Source organism: Thunnus maccoyii, chromosome 15 (assembly GCF_910596095.1).
Source record: "Thunnus maccoyii chromosome 15, fThuMac1.1, whole genome shotgun sequence".
Lineage (NCBI taxonomy): Eukaryota > Metazoa > Chordata > Actinopteri > Scombriformes > Scombridae > Thunnus > Thunnus maccoyii.
In genome coordinates this window covers 9,384,104-9,408,907 of record NC_056547.1, presented here as the reverse complement: position 1 = coordinate 9,408,907, position 24,804 = coordinate 9,384,104, and the positions used below count along the sequence as shown (strand labels likewise).

The window sequence follows — 24,804 nt, the reverse complement described above, 5'->3', positions numbered from 1 at the left end:
CCATTGTACTTTCCATTTTATCCTATTTTATACTTCTATTACATTACGTTTCAGAGGGAAATATTGACTTTTTTAAAAATAAAGTTTTCAAAATGTGATCGAGGCACAGTACAAATGATTTCCTTTCTTTTTTTGTATGGCTTTAGTACAGAAGCCGAGAACAGCTGTGCTTGCATTTTTTTTACCGTACTTTAGTAATCCAAGGAGGGTTGAATGGAAGGCAACTAGAGTTGGTTGTGGTTTCAAGTATCTACGACTAAGTCCAGTTGCCCCCAGTTCAACTCTCCTTGGACCTGGATCACTGAGAATCCTCACAGACTACTTTAGTTATCTCTTCTCTATTTAAGGTGCAGTGTGTAGAATTTAGTGGCATCTAGCAGAATGGACTTGACAGAAACGGAATACAATATTCATAAGTATGTTTTAATTAGTGTATAATCACCTGAAAATAAGAATTGTTGTGTTTTTGTTGCCTTGGAATCAGCCCTTTATATCTACACAGGGAGTGGGTCTTCATAATGGACATATTAATGGGAGCTGGATGGGGCGCCGCCGCTCAGCCTTGCAGCCAATTTTTCCTAGTGGCCACTCGCAGTATTGCAGCGAAAAACTCTACAGGCCAAAAAGCGTTTTTTCCCGACAACCACTGTAAAAGAGACGTCTGTAAAACTGTTGACAGGACACCTCGAACTGCAAACAAGGTCAATTATGACTATTATGAATTTTGTGTTTTATATATATATTTATATATTTGTAAAACTTTCCTCAAACTGACAAAAGTGGTTTAAAAATCCATGACTTCATCACAACGTAAAGTCTGTGGGCTGAGCAGGAATTTGCAGACGGGACCAGTAGGGGAAACGTTACTGCGCATATTCAGTGGGCCGCACAACGCGGAAGCAAACCCAGAAGCTAGAATCTTTTCTGGGCGTATGCGCCAGCTAAGCAATTCTTATTGGACTGAATAGGTGCCATTTTCGCCCAGTATCCAGCTGTTATAATACATCCATGGTCATCTTCCACAGAGCCTGCCATGTTTCTACAGTAGCCCAGAATGGACAAACTAAACACTGGTTTTTCACAAGTTTCGAAGCCATCGTAAGTTCTCCTACATGCTGGGAAGGGAAGGGTGAGGGGAGGGGTATTCAGTTGGTTGTAATCTGCTACCTCACCGCTAGATGCCACTAAATCTTGCACACTGGTTCTTTAAAGTGATCATAAAGAAGTAAAAGAGGTTTGTAATTAGTTTTTTCTTTTTTCTTTATTAATTAAATACTGAATAATGTTTAGTTTAAATAGTGTCAGAGAATTAGAAAGATATGTGTAATTCCCCTCTTTTTATGTATTATTTATTTAGAAATGATTTTGAAGAATAATCACAGAGAAATGCAAACTGTTGGAAAAGACCACCTGAAGTGAGGAGGGGGAGGCGATGACGTCAGCTTCCGCTATGCTGCGGCCCCTCCTGCAGGAAAACAACCCTGGAAGCACATTTATACACAAACTGATAATGAGAGGCGGCTGATGTTTTGTTGTTGCAGCGGACAGGTAACCTGTTACAGCTGAGGACCGTCAGACGTCTGATTCTGGTTTGTGAATCCGGTAAGAACAAAGTCCAACCAGCCGGTTTAATCAAAACAGTAGCACGAAGTCTTAGCTGCAAGTTTTTAGCGCACAGAGCCGATTCTCCACCAAATACAGTGTGTTTAAACAGTGTGCAACATTTATTGATGTGCTTGTAGGTTTGTGAGTCATTGCTGTGTGTTCAGATTCAACATAAACATAAATATCTCTGCACACGCCCACATTTAACCTCGTGAGCTGAAACATTTTAGCACAGTGGTTCTCAAAGTGAGGTCTGGGGACCCCCAGGGGTCCCAGAGGGGGTCCCAGAGGGTCCCTAGCAAAAAAGGGGAATCATTTATTTTCACTGTAATTCCTTCTATAAGTAACACATTGACAGCACGTTTGACTCTGTTGGGTTTCATACACTTTCTGTAAAACATCCAAAAGCAAAACTCAGATGGGGGTCCGCGGTCTACTTAATGTCAGTTTAGGGGTCCTTTAGGTGAAAAAGTTCGAGAACCACTGACTCAGCAGATGAACTGTTCATGTGTTCATGTGTAACATTATTATTACATCATTAAGTGACTGTTTTTGATGCTAAATAAACAGGTTTCTTCTTTTTACAAGGCAAGTTTATTTGTAACATCTTTTAACAACAATTCAAAGACATTAAGATAATATATAAAAGAAACACAAGGCAATATAAAATGACACATGTAAGAACAGTTTTAAAGGAATAAAATAAAACAAGATAAAAATGAGCTAAACTGGAATAAATGATGCCACTTTGATCAGATTATCAGCAGCATAATAATAATAAAATCAGTTATTACACATTTACTGTGTTGTGACTTTTTGTAGAGATAATGTTAGTTAAAGCAACAATACAAAGCATCTCTGTTTTATGAACTTGCACATTGTCTCTGCGTTCTGTGAGTCAGTTGTGTGACTTTGAATGGAGGATGCAAAGGAAATCAATAGTTTTTATTTTCACCCATTAAATACACTAAACTTTAAAACATTAACATGACTGTGATATGGAATATTAATGTCCATTTTTTAATTATTATTCTGGAGTATACTTATGCCTTTATTACACCGCAAATAGTAGAAAGGTGACAGAAAATGAGGGGAATGACGTGCAACAAAGGTCAGACTTGAGCAGCACCTTAATCTTTGGCTACCAGGATGCCTCTTTGATCCGATATTACGATAACACAGTCCTGCTCGCTGATTTTCAACATTTCCCACACTAGCCAACAACCAGAGATATTCAATAGCCACCAAGGTACAAGCGGTAGCAAAATCTCTGTTGTTTTGTACAGTATCATCACATTGTCCACCCCCAATCCAGAACATCATGCATGACCAAATCAATTACACATTGAGTGCAGTGTAATTACTGGTGTATAAAGATATGAGGCAAAGTTTGTGATATTGTGATACTGGGACAACCAGGGTAATTTTTTTTTCCAAGGGGCAATTTTTGCATCTTCATGTCAGTGGAGCAGACAACACTTTTGTTGTTTTGTTTTGAGTGCAAATATACATCCTCTTCTGTATTATTCTGTGATATCAGGTGGATATCCTGTCTTTAATCATCCCGGTGGAGCGATGTGATGAGAGCAGCTGGTCGGATGTCTGATATGCTGAGACTGAAACACAGTAAACAACTCGTGAAGAGACTCAAGATGGAGGACAGAGACGACTGCATCACTTCCACAGTCCACAAGGTTTTCACAAATCCTGTTTAGAAAACTACTGATGGAGAGGTGATTTTGAAAATTAGCAGTATTTCTCAGGGTGTTTTTGTTTCAAATATGCTGACTTATCTTCTGTGTTTGATTTCTTTCATTTCATTTAATTGCAGAATGAATAACATGGAAAGAAACACTGAAACACTGTCCAACACCAGGGCTGAAGAGGTACCTGATTTGGTGAAACCTGCAGCTGATTCTCATCCAGCCTGCCCGATGGACACTCAAACACAAAACACAGGCTGTAGAGACGATGCTGTCAGAGATGATCGTGGAAACGCAACTGCTCTTGGAACAGACACTGAAAGCCAATCTGTAAACGACAAGGTTGGTGTAACTACATCCCATCAGACTCCACCGATTGTAGAGAGCGAGGAGGAGAAAACGCGGTATCACTCGACTCTTCATCAAATGCAGCAGCAGCAGAAACTCAAATCTGGCCGACGCTTCAAAAAGAAAACCCTCATGAAAATGGCCAAACTGTTTGTAATTGCCAAAGAATGGGATTCAGAGATAATTGAAACATCAGAAGTGAAATATTCAAATGGACCTTTATCAGAACCTGAACCATCAGTGTTAAACCAGAAAGAGGAAACATTCACATCTTCAGTTACATCTCACAGTAACACAATTATCACAAAATCTCCAGAAGTCGGAAGGAGTGATTGTGATAAAGAAACTTTTTTCCCAGCTGTCTCAGCAGACGTGACATTTTCAGGTCAAACAGCAGCACCACAAGTGACATTAAAGAAAAAGAGAGGAACACCTTCCACCAGCAAAAAACAAGCAAAAGAAGCCTGTAGCACATCCACAAATTTGCTTGATGTACCTGATTTGAACCGAGAAGTCTCAGAGCGTTCCAGGTTAATAACGGCACCAAAAGTGCAAAGAACAGCAAGGAAAGTTAGCTCAGTGACTTTCAAAGAAGATACAAAAATCACATGTGATAACAGTGAAATAGCAATAAATAGTCCAGCAGCAATATCCAGTGTTGATTTATCGAAAACGCAAACCTCTAAACGGAGAAAAAAGAGCCCCACATCTTCTGTTAAAAAGAGAACCAAACAAAAACATTTACCTCAGACATTAACAGATTGTAACGCCATGATGCCACAGGGTGTCAGCGAAGGTTTCTTGGTGTCAGATGTCACTCAAAAGGATGAAAACGAAGCATTGTGCACGACAGCTGCAAAAATACACAGCAAGGATCCACCTGGAACAAAGTTGAAAAAGAAAGCTGGACGAACATTCAGAAAAAAGGCGCTAATGTCAAAAGATAAACAGTTTGTTCAGGATGTAGAAATTATCCGTGACAATAAAAAGAGCGACACATGTAAAGAAGATGATCTGTCTTACCAGCAGACATCTCTGTCTCAGGTTTCGTCCAGAGGAAAGAAAAGGAAGAAAGAGGTGATGTCAAAAGCTTCTAAGAGAAAGTCGACTGAAAGGCAACGCTCAAAGTTAAAATCTGCTGAAACTACGGATGTAACTCCTGAATCCATCATCAAAACAGAAGACTCAGCAGGTGTTTCCCCTAACGATGAGGTATCATTTCAAGTTGAACACTGGGACTGCGGTGTACCGAACGCGGCGGTTAAAACTAGACATCCAAAGACTTTAAAGAAAGTCAGGAAAAAGAGAATTCATACATCTAGACCAAAATGCAAAAAGGGACAACAAGCTGTTCAGCTGCTTTCAGCAGACGATATTTCTCTGCAGAAACAAAATGAAACAGCCCTTGAGAAAGAAATTACCGACATTTCAACTTCACAGCTTCAAAACCCTCAAAAACACACTGCTAACAATAAAAAATACAAAGCAGAGCCTGTGAATGTACCTGTATCTGAACCTGCAATGATCCAATGCGCAGCTGCTGAATTCCTCATGCAGATGTCTGATATTAAGACTGAACCAGCCTGTGAACCAGTGACTCTGCCATTAACTAAAAAGAAGAGCAGACAACAAAAGAGGCCGGTACAAAGAGCAAAGAATACAATAACTTTAAATGCCCCTAATAAAGAGGAGAGTGATTATTTTGATATTCAGGGTGACACATTCGGTCAAGAGCAACAGTTAAATGAGGAAACAACCAGGGGGATTAATCCTGAGAAACCACGTAAAGGTCAAAGAAAACTGAAGAAGGTAGAAGACGAAGCTAGTGAGCAAACTATGAATCCTGATTTAAATATTAAATGTGAAGTGCACACGTTAAATCAGCTGGATTCTCCTCCGATACATATAAAAAAGGAATCAGATGAGAGACATATCTCGCCCATAAAAACTCAACCATGCAGGAAAAGGAAACTCCCAAGTGAATACAGAGATAATACCAAAAAACCCACCAAACTGATTTCTGTTTGTGGCAGTGAAGGAGAACTGCTGTGTGGTGACAAGATCAATAATAATGCAGAAGAGGATGTAGAAAATTCAGGATCATCAGTAACTGGTAAAGCTCTGGACACAGCTCACAAATGGCTGAAGCAAGCAGGGAGAAGGAAGAAGGTTAAACCGGAGCCTGACAACACTTTCTTGGAAAACCAGCAAAGAAATGAGACAAAATGCAAGAGATTAAAGCAGAGAAAAGTGACATCTAGCAGTTTAGGAGTCAATGATGTGATTCAGGGAGTAACTGCACAGCCTGAAGAGATTTTAATTAGTTATTTGAAAGATATAAAACGCTCACAGGTTTCAAAATGCAGGCGCACAAGGGCAGTTAAAAAGGAGCCAGTGGTGGATGAAGCAGTGGTGAAAAATGGTAATATGTTAGATGAAGTTCTGAATGTTCAAGACAACGTCACAAACCCACCGAAAGAAAATCCACAAGATGTGAAAATAACCGGAAATCAAGAGGAAACGGTGAATGTGCCGAAGGAGGAGCAGCTGATGTCTGACAGAATAGAGGCAGCAAATCCTGAAAATATGAAAAAATTCAAAGGCAAAAAGAAACATGTGGTGGGAAGAAGACGTCTTAAAGTGGCAGCCTTAGTTGAGGAAAATGTAAAAGTGACTGGTGAAGTCCAAAGTGTTGAATATGGCCTTACATCCCCGTCTTTGCATGAAAATGTGCCAGAAAATATAAAAGCTAAAAGAAAGAGGGAAGGTAAAATAGAAAAGCAGAGACTTGTATCAGATCATTCAGGTGAGGGATTTAATATTGTTCCAAATCCTGCCAACGCTAGTTTAAATAAAAACATACAAGAAAAAGTGAAAGAGAAGGGTAAGAGAAGTAAAAGAGTAAAACCAGAGCTGTGTACTGTCGAGGATAACAAAGATGTAAAATTAGAACCTGAAGATAAAATCTTTGCTTCTTTTAGAGGTCAAACAAAAGAAAGTCCAGAAATCACAGAAACAGGATCAAGTGAGAAGAGCCTACGAGGAAATCAAAGAGTGAGCCGCAAACGCAAGACGAAATCCTCTGCAGCCGTGTTATTAGAGGACACGTCACAGATGGAAGATGTGGTATCAGATTTGAAAAATGCCCTGAAAGTTTCTTTTGAGTTTGAATGTGAGGCTCCAAAATCAGAATTGACAGGGAGGGAAAATATTAGGAGCAAGGTGACGACAAAACACAAGTTTGGACAAACAGCAAAGAAGAAGGCATTGATGGGACTACCAAACCAGAAATCTAGTGAGCAGCCTGAAAGTGATACAAGAGTTCCTGTGAACCAAGAAATCTGCAGCAAACCAAAGATGACGTGTAAAGGTGGGAAAGGAAAAGCACCTGCTAGGTCTGGTAAAGCATCAAAAGCTGTAAAAATGGAAGATACAGTCTCTTCAATCCACCACACAGCCAATACGGATTTATATGCTGTTAAACAAGAACATGATGAAAGCAAAATATCAGAACTAACATCAGAGGCGGCATCACCATTTCAGGATGAAATCAGCCCGACTGAATCAGCTGTTTCTGCTGGAAATACAAAAATGAAAACCACACGGAAGAGACGAAGGAATAAAACTGTATGGTATCCAAAAAAGAAGCTAAAGCAACATCAGATTCATGCATCTTTTGAGTCCTCTATGTCTCCTTTTTCATTTTATCCCTGTAATTCTTTAACAGATGATGAAATGATCGATCTCAAGCTGAAAGATGAAAATGACGACGTTACACAAAGAAACACTGTGCAGCCACTGAGCAGCGATCAAGCAGAAGAGACGACAGCCAACACTCGTGCCAAACGCTCATCTAAACTTAAAAACTATGACCCTCTACCTCAAAAACTGAAACCACAAAAACCCCTTAAATGCTTTTTTTGTGGTCGCTCATTTCGACACATCTCAGCGTTCACGGTACACAAGCGCATTCACACGGGAGAAAAACCTTACAGATGCACAACATGTGGCAAGAGATTTGCTCACATTTCCCGACTCAACCTGCACACAAAAATCCACACTGAGTCACCTGCAGTTTGTTGCCCATGTTGTGACCAGAAATTTAAAAGTAAAGACGAACTGATTGTTCATTTTGTTATTCATGTGAAAGACATAAAGAGCTCAAATGTGACTGCTGAAGATGCACACAACCAGCAGGTGGATGATTGTCTTAACTCTCCAGTCACTTCCAGCCATAATAAGCCTTTCAGGTGTTCAATTTGTTGTAAAGAGTTCATCAGCAGAGCAACGTTTAAGATGCATGGACGAACACACGGTGGAAAGCCACACACCTGCTCTGTCTGTGGGAAAAAGTTTTGTAAGCCTTCAAGTCTGAATGTTCATGAAAAGACTCACTGGCCTGTAAAACCGTATTCTTGCTCCGTGTGTTGTACAGGTTTCGTCAAGCTGCAGGAGCTTAAACGTCACTCTGAGATGCACTCAGGAGTCACACCTTTCTCCTGTGCCAGATGTGAAAAAGCCTTCGGGAGCTTTGCTTTGTTACGCTCACATCAAGTGTCTGAAGTTTGCTCTGAGGAACGAGACTCCTCTGAGGGTAATCAAGTTGACATTGAGGGATTCTTGTTTTCTCAGGGCGTTGAAGGACAGATTGTCACTCCTGTGTATTTTAAATGTCCAATATGCAAGCAAATTCACCGTCACTGGTGCCAGCATGTTCTGCATTTACAAACACACCATCAAAGCAAGTCTTACACTTGTGAGACATGTGGGCAAGAGTATGAGCATGCGTCTGACATGAGAAGTCACTGCAGTGTTTGCTGTAGAGCAAGTGGAGAGGAGAGGGCGTGTAGATCCTCCCTGTCCGAGATCTGGAAAGAACCAGAAGCTCCAAAAAATCAGGCAAGTGAACCTCCACATGTGGACCAGGAGGATCAAATGTCCTTTTCACCTCAAGTGGAAACAGGAGAAGAGAGGGCGTGTGGATCCTCCCTGTCAGAGATCTGGAAGGAACCAGAAGCTTCACAAAATCAAGCAAGTGAACCTCCACATGAGGACCAGAAGAGTCAAACATCCTTTTCACCTCAAGTGGAAACAGGAGAGGAGAGGGCGTGTGGACCCTCACTGTCCGAGATCTGTGAGGAACTGGAAGCTCCACAAAATCAGGGGAGTGAACCTTCACATGAGGACCAGAAGAGTCAAATGTCTTTTCCAGCTCAAGTGGACACAGGAGAGGAGAGGGCATGTGGATCCTCCCTGTCTGAGATCTGGAAGGAACCAGAGGATCCACAAAATCAGGCGAGTGAACCTCCACATGAGGACCAGAAGAGTCAAACGTCCTTTTCACCTCAAGTGGAAACAGATGAAAAAGAGGTCACAGACATGCAATCACCACCACCATCGCCAAGCAACTCCAGCCCGTCTGTAAATGACGATTTTGACATCAGTGTTCCATCTCCGAACCCTGGTGGCAAGTTTTCTGATGCGGGAAACGATCAAACAACTCGACAGCCCTCCAGATTTCACCCACAGTCATTAATTCGGAGGCATTGTGGCAGATACTCATGTGGACACTGTGGAAAATCCTTTAACCGTTGGAACAAGCTGTGGCTGCATCGGCGTTCACACCGACGAACAGTCAGACCTTTCTGCTGCAGCCAGTGTGATCTGGAGTTTCGCTTCCTGGGTTCGTACATCGATCACCTGCGGGAACACGCAGCCCAGATGCCCTACGCATGTCCTTTATGTCCTGACACCTTTTCCAGTGACGAAAATTTGAGCGCTCACATCTTTGAATGTCACAAACAGGATGACGGCATGAAATGTAGCACATGTGGAAAGAGTTTTTCCAGCCTGAGACACTTGAAGAAACACAAGCTGCTACACAAAGGGGTCGGTTCACATTTCTGCCTCCCTTGTAACACCTCATTCCCACATATCAGCGCTTTAAAGACTCACCTGAAGACTCACAGGACACGTCTCAATGTCCCTCAGCCTGCAGGGCTTGTTGAGCCATTTTTATTTCCCTATCACTGCAGGAAATGCACGGCAAAGTTCTCAAGCACAGATCTCCTTCAGGCGCATCAGGTTTGCCATTTCACTGTGGGGGAAAAGCCGGGCAACCTTCCAGAGAGCGTCGCCTCTTGTATTCCCAGCAGAGCCCAGGAAGACATGCGACAACAGAGAGACGTTTCAGAGCCGTCTCAGCGGACGCGACGTCTTCCAGTGAGCAATAAAAAACATCTGTTCAGGTACCCTCACCCAGACCGCCTTTATGTCGTACCTGTCGTCTCCTCAGAGCCGCCCGTTGTCATTTCAGATACAGAAGAAGAACAAAGTCCATCCATCACCGCCAGCGACACAATGTCGTCTGCCTCTCCTCAAGGACAACCAGCTCCAAATACCTCAAATATACCTCAATCCTCAGCTGTTTCCAAACTTGGAGACATGGATGAACATCAAACAGGCAGCTCACATCAGCAACTTCAGGATCAGTATCAGGATGCGTTGAAGGATATAACCGATATCGGTGGCTGCGATAGCGATTCAGCTGAACTTGAACCAGTTTGTATGATACTCAAGGAGAACGAGTCTGTGGACGACGCTCACAACTGTGCAATTTGTACGGAAACATTTACAGACATCTCAAAGCTGCATGAACATTACATAGATCATGCCAAAGGGATGTAGAAGCTTAAAGTTTAGGGTCCGGTTTCAGAGACATGAATGCCTTTTAATGGTTTTATAACGATTTATGGAAAAGAAAATCTTGAATGTAAACTGTTATTTATGTAGATCTGCAGTTATTCCTTTATTGAGGCTGTGTAACTTTTATTTTTGGTAACACATCACACTCAAAGGTTTGTGACAAAATCTGTTGCTGCAGTAAACATTTTAGAGATTATATTTTTAAAGGAAAACAAACAAGTACTGCTGCTCTGATATTCTGCTACTGAATCACAAAGTTTACTGTTTTACTGATTACACCTTTTCTACCTGTTGATATGGTGCTTTACTGTTTGTTACATATGTTTTGAGATATTTTAATGCAAATACTGTATGTATACTGTAGAGCAGTTTTTTTAGTGTGTGTATTTTTTTACTCTGAATACATTATTTTTTTATATCTTATCATTCAGGCTGTAGTCTGATGATTAAACCTCATCAGTGTTTGATTTATACATTTCAGTTGAGATTCTTTTTATCTTCCATTAATGTGAACATCTCAGTGTTTTTGGTGTCTTTTAAGGGCAGTGAACATGGTCAGAGACTGAACACCCAGAAACCATAAATGTTAAATATATTCATGTGAACCTGTTGATCTGTAAAAAAAAAAAAAAAATCTTTATTGATCTTTTGTAATATAATAGTTTTTCAGTAAAAATGGACACAACTGTGATTTTGCTTTGGTTCTATTTTTTTTAGCTCCTGTCATATATCTTATTACTGTGTTGAATTTTATGTAAGATTTAATGTTTTTACTATATTATCGCATTTTGAAAATTATTCTAATGAAAAAATGTAGAAAAATGAAACAATTCTGGTTAAAATAGTCTATTTTTTGCTTTTAGCCAAATCTCCATTTTCTAATCCCTACACATAGTGACTTTAATAAGTTATTGGATGCAAATAATAGAGGCAGTTTAGTCAAGATCAATTACAAACAAGCATGTAAATGTGTTGTTTGAGCACATTAATCATGATCAGTGATTTTCTACACACATGTGAACTGCTGTTTCTGTTCAGGTGCCTTAAGTGATAACAAACAACTTCCCTTTTATAGCTGAGTATCTTTATTCATGTTTTAAAACTCTTTACAAACCAGCTTTTTGGATACAGAAAGCGATGGATAAGTAGACAGTCCAGACACTTTGATGACAGTGTTTACACATTGTCACTGATCATGGAGACGTAAGGCTGAAACCAGTTGCGGACCTCCTCCATCTTCTCCTCCAGGGTGGAGCGCAGATTTCCAGTGGTTTTCTCGAAGCGCTCCCTGATGTCCTCGGTTGTGATCTCGAGCTTGTCCTTGATGTTCTCCACCTGCGTCTTCAGCAGACTGTTCAGGGTGGTGATCTTTGCCTGGGCGTTGTCACGCACTTGAGAGAAATAAGGGTCGAAACGTGTCCTCATCTCCTCCATGTTGTCTGAGGTGCGGGATCCAAGTTCCTCAAAATAGTCAGCGACTTGTCTGAGAAAAGGACAGAACAGTTCACATTGAAGTCAGTCTTAATTTGTTCTTTAATTGAGGATTTCCATTTGATGCCACTTCATACTTCTACAATTCAGAGGGAAACATCACCTTCGACTCATCACTACATTTACAAGTTAATATTTTACAAACCAACCCTTTTATCAAGGCGAGGCAAGTTTATTTGTGTAGCGCATTTCAACAACAAGGCATTTCAAGGTGCTTTATGTAGAGCATAAAAGGCATCAAGAAAGAATATAAAAGCAACACAAGGCAGTGTAAAAAGACATTTAAATACAATTAAGCCTGTAAATTGTTGCAAAAATGTAGATTACACTACCCAACAGTATAAAAAGTAAGTTTAAATTACATTAGTCACAAACAACTGTATGTCAGCAGGGCAAATTGCCCCCATTCATTATTTCTATTTACTTATTTAACTGTTCAATTATATTTCCTGTAAATTTGATCTCCACACATTATAGTGCTAAATGCAGTTTAAAAGCCATTTCCATTCTGTCAGGATGTAATATATTTTAATTTAATTTAAGAATAATTTTGCTTAAAAACAGTCAAATTAATAGAAAAAAATAATGCTGCAGACATGACCTTGGCATCATCAGTGGTGTTTACAGTCCTGTGCATGATTGGGTTTTATTTAAGCTTATTGACAACATTTAATATATTTAATTAAAAGAACTTTCCAGACCAAGTCCTGGACTTATTTTGAGCACAGTAAACTGGTGTTTTCATAGTCCACCAGCCTTTATCAAGACAGAGTCAATGTGTGATATTAAGAAATATTATAAAATAGGAACTAAAAAAAATAGAAAATTTGAGCTTCAAAAGTATCATAAACATCAAAAGAAGAATTCACATCATAAATATATAGAATATTTGTCTCATAAATGTAACACCAGAATTAAAAAAAGCATTTAGTTAAAAGCTTTTTTCTGTTAAATTTGTAGTATTTGAAGTATTTGAGAAAGGACCTGCAAAATAACACAAATTTTCTGATGAGATCCACTAAGAAGAACTCAATAAAACTCAATAAAGCAATCAAAGGTCTTTTAAATAGTTAGTAAACCTATCTGTGGTCACCTCTCTGCCTCAGTCTAGGGTTTCACTCACTTCTTGATCTCTGCGGTGTCCTTGTTGAGGCGTTTCTTCATCTTGCGGGTGTAGGTGGAGACCCTGGCTCTGACGTCATCGACGTTCTGCTCCATCATGGTCTGCAGCTCCTGGGTGTACTTGTCCATCTGCTCCTTGGCCTCTGTCATGTGGTCGCGGAGTTTGTCACCCAGAAGCTTCAGGTCTTGACCCAGACGTTCTGCAGACTCCTGAGTGTAGGGGGCCAGCTTGGACTGCACGTCGTCCTTGTACATGGCCAGTTCTGACATGCTGTCCTGGATCAGGGTGCTGACGGAGGGCAAGAAAGATGAGTTTAAAGATCTTATTGGTTTTTTATTAGTTCCCCTCCACTCAAAAAATGTGCTTATCTGCTCAAAGTGGAAAGTTTCTTGGGTTTAACTTAAATCTGAGTTTTTTACAAGCAAGATATAAACTATCTATAAGAGCTGTGTTTGTACTGAACCACTCCATGTCCAAGTAATCAATATAGAAATCAAAGATCTATCAGTAGCTGAGCCTAAATCAGTAAAAGTCAGAAAAGTGGACTTGAGACTGTAGTGAACCTCGGGCCTCAGTCAGCAGCTCTCTACATATCTCACCTCACTGCAACAAGCTGCTTGACCTCGTCACACTCAGCTGAGTCACAATGTGTCTTCATAACCAAACAGCTCTTTGTTTATGTTTGTGATTAAATGCAACAAACTGGGATCAGTCCGACAAGAACACAAAGATCCAGATAAAAACTGTTTTTTAATAGTTACAGAGTTAACGGGGCTGGAGGAAGGATTCAGATCTTTTACTTAAACTATGTACATTTACTCAAGTACTGTACTTAAGCACAATTTTACAGTTGACAGCTTTAGATACTTTTAAAATTCAATTTTACATAAAACAACATAATGATAAGATTATACATTAAACCAGTGGTTCTCAAACTTTTTGAATTGTGTGTGTTTCCAAAAAATGTATGTGCATCTCTTTATCATGTTTCAGATGTCTCTGAATTGTTTGCACTTCCACCAAAGAGACATTTCCACTCACATGGATTCAAATAAGCAAATCCTTGAGGCTAAAAGAGGTAAAGTTCTCCAATATTTCACAAAAATGCAAAGATTAAAGAAAAATTGTCCAAATTTAATCCAGTTATCCAGTTAATCCTGTTATGTAACAGAACTTTGTTTTTCTTCTTTCCTATCTAATCTATCATCAGCTACAGCAATAAAATGCTGCTTATTCCTTGACTCATCAGTATTAACAATATACTTTGTTACTTATTTATTTAATATATCAGTCACAGCCTGAATTTATCTAAAAGAAATTCCCAGTGTAAATTTAAAATGTTGGAGCCTGCACACTGAGGAAGCTGAACTGTTTTGAACCAGTTTACCTCCAGTTGGACTTAAGATTTTGTTGGTTTTAAACACACCAGATAAACAAGAGTGAGTGCAGTGATCCTTCACTATATCTGACTAAATTTAAAATTACTTGAGCAGTCGGTGTAGCTTAAAACACTTATAATTTTACAAATATTCGAGAAAAGTGTGACCTGTAGACACGATTATAAGCAGGTCTGTCAATTTACAGCACATAAAGTCTATCATGTATTAATATTGTGACATAGAGGTCATAAAAGGTCACACCTATGTAAGTCAGATACAGATATTGAACTCACTCCAGTTCTCTGCTGATCTGCGAGCTCTTGATGTTCTGCACCAGGTCGTCGGCCTTTGTGTTCAGATCTGTGAAATAATCCTTAAACTTGTCGACCGTCAACTCCCAGGAGCTCATCCAGTCATCCTGAGCAATACTTCTTGCATGGCAGCCTGGTTTAGGAAAGAAAAAAACAAACACATTTCAGAGTCTGAGCAGAATTGACACTTTAAAATAAAACCAGAGTAAAAAGTCTCTGTTGACGGATCTGAATGATGAACTCACCTGAGGCGATTGCCAGCGCGAGGATTACTGCAAAGACCTTCATGATGATCAGAAAAAGGACACCTGGAATGATAAAAGAGTTCAAATTATTTATTTATTTGCTTCCAAAAAGAGGTGAGACACTTGAAAATTGTTGTCATGTGAATCATATTAATATACACTTTTGTTAAAGCTGAAACAATTAGTTGAATAATTTAGTTGATCATCAGAAAGTTAATCAGCAACTATTTTGATCAACTCTGCACACACATCATTCTGCACAGTGAAGTGCAAACATCCAACTAAAGTTATATATAATAAGTAAAACATATTTGAGTGGAGGAGGACTTTAAGTATTCAGGGTCCAAATTGGGTCAATCCTGAGATCAGAGCACATCAAGGCCGTATTCATGACCAGAAGAGCAAAAACAAAGTTTATTTGTCACTTGAAACATTAAAATGATTCTTTACTGAGGCTGAGCAGAGATGTACTCTAACTATAGGAGCTCTGTTTGTACTGAACCATTCCATGTCCAAGTAATCAATGTAGAAAAGATCTATCGATAGCTGAGACTTAATCAATAAAAGTCAGAAAAGCGGACTTGGGACTATACTGCAACGTGCGTCATTTTTCCAGCAAAAATGCCAGAAATGTCACCTCTCCAATGTGACTATATGACGCTTCTTTGCGTCATATATGACAACAAATTGAATTTTCTTCATTTTTGGACTTTTGGTGAAATAAAACACCACTTTTGAAAATTGTGTAAATTGTGACGAGCATTTCTCTAACATCTTATAGATAAGGATTAATCAAGAAAATAATTGGCAGATTTGTTTTAAAAAAACTAAAATTAAAGAACAATTTTTGTGATATAAAGTGAAAGTGATAAACTTTTAAAAGCAGCTAAGCAGAGTTTTCTTTTTATTTAAACTACATATCTTGTACAACAAATCATTACAAATCATTTGACATGGTTATAATAAAATCTGCAAACTTAATTTAATGCATAAAAATTAATTATTGAGAAGATCAGCCATGAAAGATTCATGGTAACATCATTTTTTAGGAGAACAGAGGTATAAAATGTCAGCATCTTACCTCGGTGATCCTGATGTGGGACGTCTGTGAAACTGACTGAGCTTGTCACTCAGTATTTATACATGTTAGGTGGCTTTGATCCGATCCAATAAATGTCACAAGGATCGCTGACCTGCGTCCGAAGTTCCCAACATGAACTGTGTTGTTGTCACTTTTTATTGCTGTGTGTGTGTTTTTTTTTTGGCTCCACGTCGCACACTGAAAGTACACATAGAAGCACAGGTCAGAAATTTGGAACAACCAAAAATATCTGATCAGAGTCTATAATGGATTCAGACCTCTGATCAGTTTGTGTTCAGGACTCAGTTCTGTGTTTGAAATGTGGTTTTCTGCATTTAAAAATGTGCAATCAGATAAACAGAAAAAAATTAGATTCTTACACTCAGCTTGTTTGTCACAAACAGAGTGCTGTTTATGGAGCGACAGGGAGACATCCAAAGGTCTCTCATCGTCTGTGGGATGAGGTTCATAGTCTGCTTTAACAACGGCTGACGACATTTATACAACTTTCAAAAGATGGGAAACCTTCCAATATTCCAATATGCTGCCTTTAAAACAGATTGGGATAATCATTAATAACTTTATTGTCTTCAAATAAAATTACTAGTTTACTTTTGGCCTCACTTTTGGCAGAAAAATACAGACAGGTGTCATGCATTATAAATGTAACATATGAATGCTTTAAGTGCATGAATGTTTCTCTGTTTTTGACTGAAGCAGTGTTTTCCAACCTGGTTGTCGAGATCAAAGGGGACACAAGCAGAAAAAATATATTTCTGCCACACAAAATTATAGTTATTTTAAAGATTCCTTCTAACATTTGCTTTTTATCTAATGAATTAGTGGGTAATTTGACCCCCTCAGTTTACTAAAAGTTATTCAAACAAGAAAAAAATCACTAAAGGGTCACCAGTAAAACAGACTGGGAACCACTCGGCTGAGGCAACAAGACTGTGTTTTTATCTGCGTATTCAAAATATTTGAAATGCTTTTCCTGAACTTATGGCCTTAAAGGCTGTGATGCAACTCCGTTTGTTACATGATGTACAGGTAAAACAGTAGCATCATCATCATTATCATCATAAAGTCAGTACAGTGGAAAAATTATGATGCAATATCAAATTTATGGGGCCGGAGCTGTGGTTCAGGAGCAGGTCATGCATTGATTAGAAAGTTGGCGGTTTGATCCTCCACATGTTGAAGTGTCGTTGGGCAAGATATTGAACCTCAAATTGTGATGATTGTGCCAACACCTTGCAGGGTAGCTCGCTGCCATCGGCATGTGAGTGTGAATGGATGAATGAGCAGCAGAAACATTGTACAAATGTAAATAAAGCCATTTACCATTTTATTCAGGTGATTAGAGATTTTTTGGTGGAAATCTCTTCTCAATTTTTTTCAAACCAATTTTCAAACTGTTTAAAGTGAAATCAATATTTTTTTTTAGTTTTTTGATATTTGTTGCTTGATGCACTTTTCATTCTGCTCTGTCTTGTGTGTTGCTGCTCCGCCTTCTTGTGTTGGATGATTTAAATGCAGAATCAGTAATAATTTGTCATTAATCTTGAGAATATTTGTTTTTGTCCCAGTGACTGTATTTAAATGTGCTTGTAAAATTGGACAGCATAGTGTTATACAAGAATTTATAGCAGCAAAATGCATTTTCTAACCAACAGGGTTGTTTTTTGCAATCACTGCTGTGCATTTTCCATTTCAAATGCGAAGAAAGTTCCATGACGCAACAAAATACATTCAACATATTTATTGTTTCTTTACAGATAAAATCTTACAGTTGTAAACAGTCACACAATAGATAGAATACTGACATAGTTCAGAAGTTTGCCTCTGCGAGCGTCTGTGAGCATAAAAACATAGAAAATGAGGTATTGCACTTTTCATGAGTCCCATTAACACCTGATGATCAGGCAGTTGAGCTTAATTCACAACTTGGTAAAAGTATTAGTCCGTTTACTGGGTCAGCTTAGAGAAGGACTTCCAGAGAGCAGCCAGCTGCTTCTTCAGGTTCTGGGTGTCAGCTTCCAGCTTGGCCTTCAGCTCCTCTCCGTAGGGAGTCAGGCTCTGCTGGAGCTCCTGGGTTTTCTGGGTCAGCTGGGTCTGGAAGCTCTGGGCCAGGGGGATCATGCTCTTCTGAAACTCATCCAGGCTCTGTTCCATCTTCTCCTTCATCTCCTCGGTGTAGGGGACCATCTGGGCCTGCAGCTCATTCACGTTCTTGTCCAGCTGCCCCTTCAGCTCCTGGCTCTTCTGCAGCAGGACGGCCTTCAGGGCCTCTGGGTCCATGGACTCTGCGTAGGGGGCGGCTTCCTTCTTCAGCTCCTCCACCTGCCTCTGGAGGTCAGCCGCCAGCTCCTCGGCGTACGGCTGCAGGTTAGTGCTCATGGCGGTCAGATCCTTCTCCAGACGAGCCTTCAGCTGCTCGGCCTCCTGGGAGAACTTAGACATGAGGTCCTGGGTCAGAGGAACCACCTGAGTACGCAGAGTTTCGGTGAACTTGTTGACGGCGACGGTGCTCTCAGAAATGAGGTTGCTGCAGAGACACAAACAGAAAGGCAGACTTAAGTCATGAAAACTTTTTCTTCTTCAAGCTAAAATTTTCCAATCAAACAGTGCTTTTTAATATTTTTCAGGCTCTTACTTGACATCTCTTCCAAGCTCCGACTGTCTGATCTGCTTCAGGGAGTCCTCAGCAGTCATGGTTGCCTTGGCAACGTAATCCCAAAAGGCATCTTTCACCATGTCGACCTGGCGTTTGGGCTGGTTTTGCCACATGATGTTGGCATTGCAACCTGATGAGAGGAAAGTTTTGGTTGATGTACAAAAAAAAAACTTGTTCTGTGCATATTTTTGTGCCAAATTACCAAAACTTTCTTACCAGTGAAAACAGCGAAGACGAGCACCACGAGGAACTTCATGACTGACACTGCAGATGAGAAAAAAATTTAGCTTTTTATGTTTTTTTTTTCTCCTCCTGAACTGAAAACTATTCTCTTGGTGTCTTACCTTTGTGCAAGAGCTTGCTGTTCAGTCAGTGAGCTGTTGAATACTGTGTGTGTGTCCTGCACTGTTCATTTCTAAGTATATATAGGCAGCTGAGTTGTATGGAGGAAACAGGGGGGTAAAGTCCAGCGCTGAGTGCCGTGCTGTCACTGCTGCTTCCACATCACAACAGCAGTGTGTCAGAGACGGCTTCTGACGTCATCACTGCCTGATGAAACCGCATGTAAATGTCATTTTACACGTTTCAGACAGCGTCCAGAGCAGGTTTAGAGATCATTTACTACTTGTGAGAATGTTTTCTTCTCATTTTGTAATTGTTTTATGTTGTAATTGTTCTTAAGACATCTGAAATAGACATTTTCTAGGTCCATTATTAGAAAAGATACCAAATTTCAGCACTTTACTTTAAATCCCTCCATTTAATATTTATAAACAGTTAATAAATTGTTTACAAAACTCTATAATATAGCAGATATAAGTGTGTATTAATGTATTTGTCTACAAATGTAACTGGAGGCTGGTATATAAACAAACAATGAACAACAATATAGCAAAACACAGTCGTAATAATATAAAATATGTCTTTATAAGAGATTTGCTGACAAATACTGTACATTAATAAAAAGTAGAAATGTCCTTATATCTGCTCACAACAACATTATAGTGTGTTATAAACTATTTAATTTAAATGCCTGTATGCTGCTTGTAAATGCTAAATAGAGGGATGTTTTGTTTTGTTTTGTTACGGACACTGAAATTTCAAGCTGTATTTGTCTGCACATATATGCAATTTATATGAGTGGCAGTGATGAAAGAAATACTCAAATCACAGTAACATCTCTATGTTAAATATTACGTTACATGTAAAAGTACAGAAGTATTGTCAACAAAGTGTACTTAGAGTATCCCTTGATATACTGTATTACTGTATATTGTAGTATACGAAGCCACATATCTTATTCCACAGTTTTCTGTTTAATGTTTTCTGTTTTGTTTTAAATATTTTATTTGCAGTTTTTGCTTGTGCTCTGTTTTTTATACTTAAGTGCTCCTGCAGTTTTTTTTGTTACTCCTGTTCTTTTGCTGCTTGTAACTTAATGTAAGACTATAATCCTATAAGACTATAATCCTATTTCCTGTTTTGGACCCCTCACCTGTAGCCCCCCAAAAAGTAACACTACCCTCCCTTCAGTAAAAAGAAAAACTACCATGTCCTTTAATTTTGTTCTAATTTCCTGGAAATTTTCTGAGTAATTTGCGGATATTTAACAATGAATTTTTAGGACATTTTACAGAGAGGGTGGTGCAATGTGGTTTGAATTAGAAAAAAAAATGGTTTAGTTGGTAAGTACTGACTTATTATATTTGGTTTCATATTTAGTTGCTAATTTGCAAAAATTCTTCATAAATTAGGCTTCTTTAACTGAGAGGAAATACTTAGTTTTCAGTGTGTAGTTTTGTGTGTCAAACTACATATTAGCATATTAGATTCTTTCTTAAAAACTCTATCATGAGCACATTTCCTGTATACAACCAAATTACATTAAACTCTCATAGAAATGTCCTAAGATTTAACAGTGATACAGAAGCTACTTTTAAGAAATTATTGGAAAAAAAATCCTGGGAATTAGTAGGAATGTATAGGATCCGTAAAATAAAGAGTTACCGAAATTGTTGATAGACACTCACTTATATAGTATTATAGTGTTTTTAAGAAACAACCTAATATACTAATGTATCATTTGACACACAAATATTACATTACACATTAAAAAGTAAGTATTTTTGTAGAATTGTTCATTTGTACCAAATTGGACCACCCTCTCTGTAAAATGTCCTAAAAATTTACTGTTAAATACCTGCAAAATTTGTACAGAATTAAGAGACCTGTAAAATAAAGCGTTAGTTTTCTGAGACACACGGTCCCTAAGAAAGAATACACATGATTTGGATGTGATTTTAAAAAGTGATGACCACTGACAAGAGGTTAGTAGAGGAATGGGTTACTGCTGTGTAAACAGTGATGGGTTGTGACACAGAAACCTCAACACTCACAGTAAGAAAGATTAGATAATGAGGCTGTTACTATTTCACTCTGTTGTTACATATATTATACTGCATTGTTTCTGTTGATTACTGTGAGTTATGTTAAGATGCACATAGTAAACATGCATACTGACACACTTAAATATTCTTAACTTTATGCAGACAAAGTATTTTCCTCATTAGATGTTAACATGACATGTGAATGTGTGCAGGACTTTGATCCAGTTGTGCCATTTGACCTGCAGATTATCTTTTCAGAAGAATGTCATACTTCCTTATACAGCAGTTCCCTCCGGACAAACTGATAAGATAGAGGAGCTAAAGTCTTCATCTCGGGAGAAACCCCTGATAAACTGATAAACTTCCCGCTGTTTTCAAATGACGCATACACAGACCTTGAAACAAATTATAAAGAGACTTAATTGGAGGTAGGTAATGTATTGATGTGCCACTCTGGTTAAAGTAGAAGGTCAGAAAAAGGTTTTTCTGACATGTTACCTGTTATAGACTTTTGGATAAAGAAAGAAATACACTAACTGACACCAGTTTTACCAAAAAAATACAACAAAAGATATATTATTCATTCCTGCCCCTGAATGTGTCTGCATACCACAACTTTAAATTCCCTCCAAATCTGTTGTGATCATTTAAGAAAATCTTGACATATTTATTTCAATTTATTATAATATTACAGTTATGAAGCTATAATCTTGTAGCTTCTACCAGTGGCATGCACAGATTCTCTACGGGGGGGCATTAGCGAACAAGAGGCACCATGCCTTAACGCACCGACCACAAACCACAACGTCCCTGTTTCATGTCCAGCCAAGGACCTTTGCTGCATGCATCTCTCTATAGTCACTATCTAATAAAGGCATAAAAATATATATACCAAAATATACTTTTAAAAATGCGTAAATGTATGTTAATGTTTCCCCTGAGATGGACTTCTTACAGCTGTCAGAAACAATTAACATTTCTAAACACCTTGAAATCTTTCATCATGAAGAGGTAAGAGTGAATGGATAAGAGTGTGACTTTACCACTGATTGATTCTTATTTCTTAGGCAGGACCCGAATTTTTTTGAAAGCCGTCAATCCTCTAAGGCCAAAAAGGTCTCTGCTAATTACTCAGTATTTTTTCTTTAAAATAAAATTTAAAATGCAGTACTTTTCTTGTACTGAAGTTGTTTGATTAAAATGATTGCATAGCTACTTTAAAGGATTTCAAAACCCTTTTGCTCAGTAGCTTTCTGTGTAACTTAATGTGATGCTGTTTACAGTAAAGTATAAAACTTTGCTCAACTTATTCTGATGCAAAAACAAAACATGACAGAAGGAAGAAGCAATGACACAATATACGACGTGGAGTGACAGCAGTGACAGAAATCTGTCCAGCAGGGCAACCAGAGGAGGACTTTGCTCTTCAATATGACTATAAAACGTCTGAACGGGCGTCTGCACAACACAAGCCATCAGACTCAGAGTCAAGAAGAGACGAGCTGCCTCTGCAAGGTAAAACATCTTCTTATTATAAAACATTTTTCAATTTTCAAATCCAAGAGTAAATTCATGGTAAGAGTAGACTGTTTTTTAAATTGTACTTGTGTTTCTTCATCCAACAGATTCAATCATGAAGGTCCTTGTGGTTCTCGCACTTTTCTCTGGTGAGTGAATATTTGTCTTTGAGAGTTTGGATCCATGTTAAAGCACAACTGCTGAATAAATGTTTGGTTTCTATTTGTTTTCTACTCTAACCTCTGTGCTGAACCTACTGTTTTATCCACAGTTTGCAATGCCGACATCCTGTGGCAGGAGCCGCCCAAGACCAGTCTGGACATGGTGAAAGATGCTTTCTGGGACTACGTTGCCAAGGCAACACACACTGCTGAGGACTCTCTGGAGAGGATCAGACAGTCTGAGCTGGGACAGGAAGTCAAGTAAGAGTCAATGTGATAAAGAATCAGTGATTAAAGTTGTACATAAATAAATCTATATGTGTATATATGTATAAATAAATGTTTCTGTTTAATAAGTGCTTATTGTTTCTTTCTGACAGCACCAAGATCTCTCAGAGCGCTGATACAGTGAACCAGTACATCGTCACTCTGCGTACTCAGGTGGCTCCTCTGACTCAGGACTTCATGACTCAGTTCTCCCAGGAGGCCGAGCAGCTGAAGGCCCGTCTGGAGAAGGATCTGACCGCCGTGAGCACTACCCTGCAGCCCTTTGCCGAGCAGCTGGTGGCTGACCTCCAGAGGCAGGTGGAGGAGCTGAAGAAGGAAGCCGCCCCCTACGCAGAGTCCATGGACCCAGAGGCCCTGAAGGCCGTCTTGCTGCAGAAGAGCCAGGAGCTGAAGGCGGAGCTGGATAAGAAAGTGACCGAGCTGCAGGCCCAGATGGTTCCCTACACCGAGGAGATGAAGCAGAAGATGGAGCAGAGTGTGGATGAGTTTCAGAAGAGCATGATGCCCCTGGCCCAGAGCTTCCAGACCCAGCTGACCCAGAAAACCCAGGAACTCCAGCAGAGCCTGACTCCCTACGGAGAGGAGCTGAAGGCCAAGCTGGACGCCAGCGCTCAGGACCTGCAGGCTCAGCTGACTACTCTCTGGGAGTCTTTCACTCAGAAGACCCAGTAAGCAGACTATCCTATGTCTATCCAGCCTCTAATCACCAAATATTTATTGTATCTGTAACCAATGTATATTTTATTTAATAAAAACTTGACAATCAGTTCAGTGTTTTCAGTGTCTTAATCACAAAGCAAAAGTTGGGTCAGGTTTTCATAGAGGAGTGGTTCCTTTCTCAACAATTTAGTTCAAGGATTGCACTCATAAAGCTCCACTAACAATAAAATACAAACACAGAGACACAATTTTATGATTCATCAAGAGTCAGTGTACATTTGTGCAGGATCATCTCACTCAGGAGACTAGGGTTGTGTCAGAATAAAAATACATTATTCGGCAAAGCACAAATGGTGGGTTTTTTATGAATATTTGTTTCATACAAATATTTTAAAAGCAGGTCTCAACGAGCAGAGTCACATCCACCTGCTACATGACATACGTTTCCTAATTTGGACATCACTCCCGGAGTTGGGGGTGTTCCCCAGAGATAAAGCTGAGCTACTAACTCACACAAAGTTCTCCTAAGGGACTCTCCATAATCTGTTGTTTCCTTTCTCCTTTTCACAAAGTTAGGTTGTAAGAAATAGGCAATAAATGAAAAGTGCAAAGCAATAATTGCCTTTGAAGTTCCTCCCTACACGTTACACAATGTGCTGTCTGTGTGTTATGGGTGTATAAATAGGTAGAGGTCTGCCTGCAATGAGGCAATGAGTAAAGTTTTAGCTCAGTAGTCAGTGCAGTCGTCTATGATCTGGGAGACTCCAGTTTGAGACCCAGTGTGGGGACCTCCTTTGTAAGATAGTTTATTCATGAACACTTATTGTAATACTTTAATTTTCTAAAATTAAAAGCGTAATCAAAACAAAAACAGGATTTTAAAGCCTCTCTCCTCTTTTATTCAAATACAAATACAAATAATTTTGCTGCTTCAACAAATATAGATACAAATAACAATACCGGGCCCTCTGCACATCCCTACAGGAGACACTCTTTGACCTATAGAGGGTTATTGTGTGTTATGTCATGTGATGTTATCTGTTGGAAACCAGCTCTTAATGCTGATTCTGCCTGTGGTTCCTGCACCTCTAATACTGAACTTAGCCCTGAATTAACAAAGGA

General features: G+C 39.2%; 4 protein-coding genes across 4 annotated transcripts; 2 read left to right on the top strand and 2 right to left on the bottom strand.

Annotated features, from left to right (window-relative positions):
- Positions 1–1,459: 1,459 nt before the first annotated feature.
- LOC121913799 lies at positions 1,460–11,027 on the top strand. The gene is made up of 3 exons (XM_042436611.1): positions 1,460–1,602; positions 3,146–3,338; positions 3,437–11,027. Exons 2-3 carry the CDS (start codon positions 3,331–3,333, stop codon positions 10,341–10,343), a joined length of 6,915 nt encoding a protein of 2,304 aa, XP_042292545.1. The 5' UTR covers positions 1,460–1,602; positions 3,146–3,330; the 3' UTR covers positions 10,344–11,027.
- A 437-nt stretch (positions 11,028–11,464) lies between these two features.
- On the bottom strand, positions 11,465–16,005 carry apoea (apolipoprotein Ea). The gene is made up of 5 exons (XM_042435945.1): positions 15,992–16,005; positions 14,911–14,973; positions 14,648–14,798; positions 12,976–13,263; positions 11,465–11,844 (listed from the first exon to the last, which is right to left on the bottom strand). The coding sequence occupies exons 2-5, from the start codon at positions 14,951–14,953 to the stop codon at positions 11,538–11,540; spliced, it is 789 nt and encodes a 262-aa protein (XP_042291879.1). The 5' UTR covers positions 14,954–14,973; positions 15,992–16,005; the 3' UTR covers positions 11,465–11,537.
- A 1,785-nt stretch (positions 16,006–17,790) lies between these two features.
- LOC121913272 (apolipoprotein A-IV-like) lies at positions 17,791–19,586 on the bottom strand. The gene is made up of 3 exons (XM_042435946.1): positions 18,885–19,586; positions 18,648–18,798; positions 17,791–18,539 (listed from the first exon to the last, which is right to left on the bottom strand). The coding sequence occupies exons 1-3, from the start codon at positions 18,922–18,924 to the stop codon at positions 17,960–17,962; spliced, it is 771 nt and encodes a 256-aa protein (XP_042291880.1). The 5' UTR covers positions 18,925–19,586; the 3' UTR covers positions 17,791–17,959.
- Positions 19,587–22,250: 2,664 nt separating this feature from the next.
- LOC121913532 (apolipoprotein A-IV-like) lies at positions 22,251–23,744 on the top strand. Its single transcript, XM_042436195.1, has 4 exons — positions 22,251–22,570; positions 22,681–22,722; positions 22,845–22,995; positions 23,115–23,744. The coding sequence occupies exons 2-4, from the start codon at positions 22,689–22,691 to the stop codon at positions 23,692–23,694; spliced, it is 765 nt and encodes a 254-aa protein (XP_042292129.1). The 5' UTR covers positions 22,251–22,570; positions 22,681–22,688; the 3' UTR covers positions 23,695–23,744.
- The last annotated feature ends 1,060 nt before the right edge of the window (positions 23,745–24,804 follow it).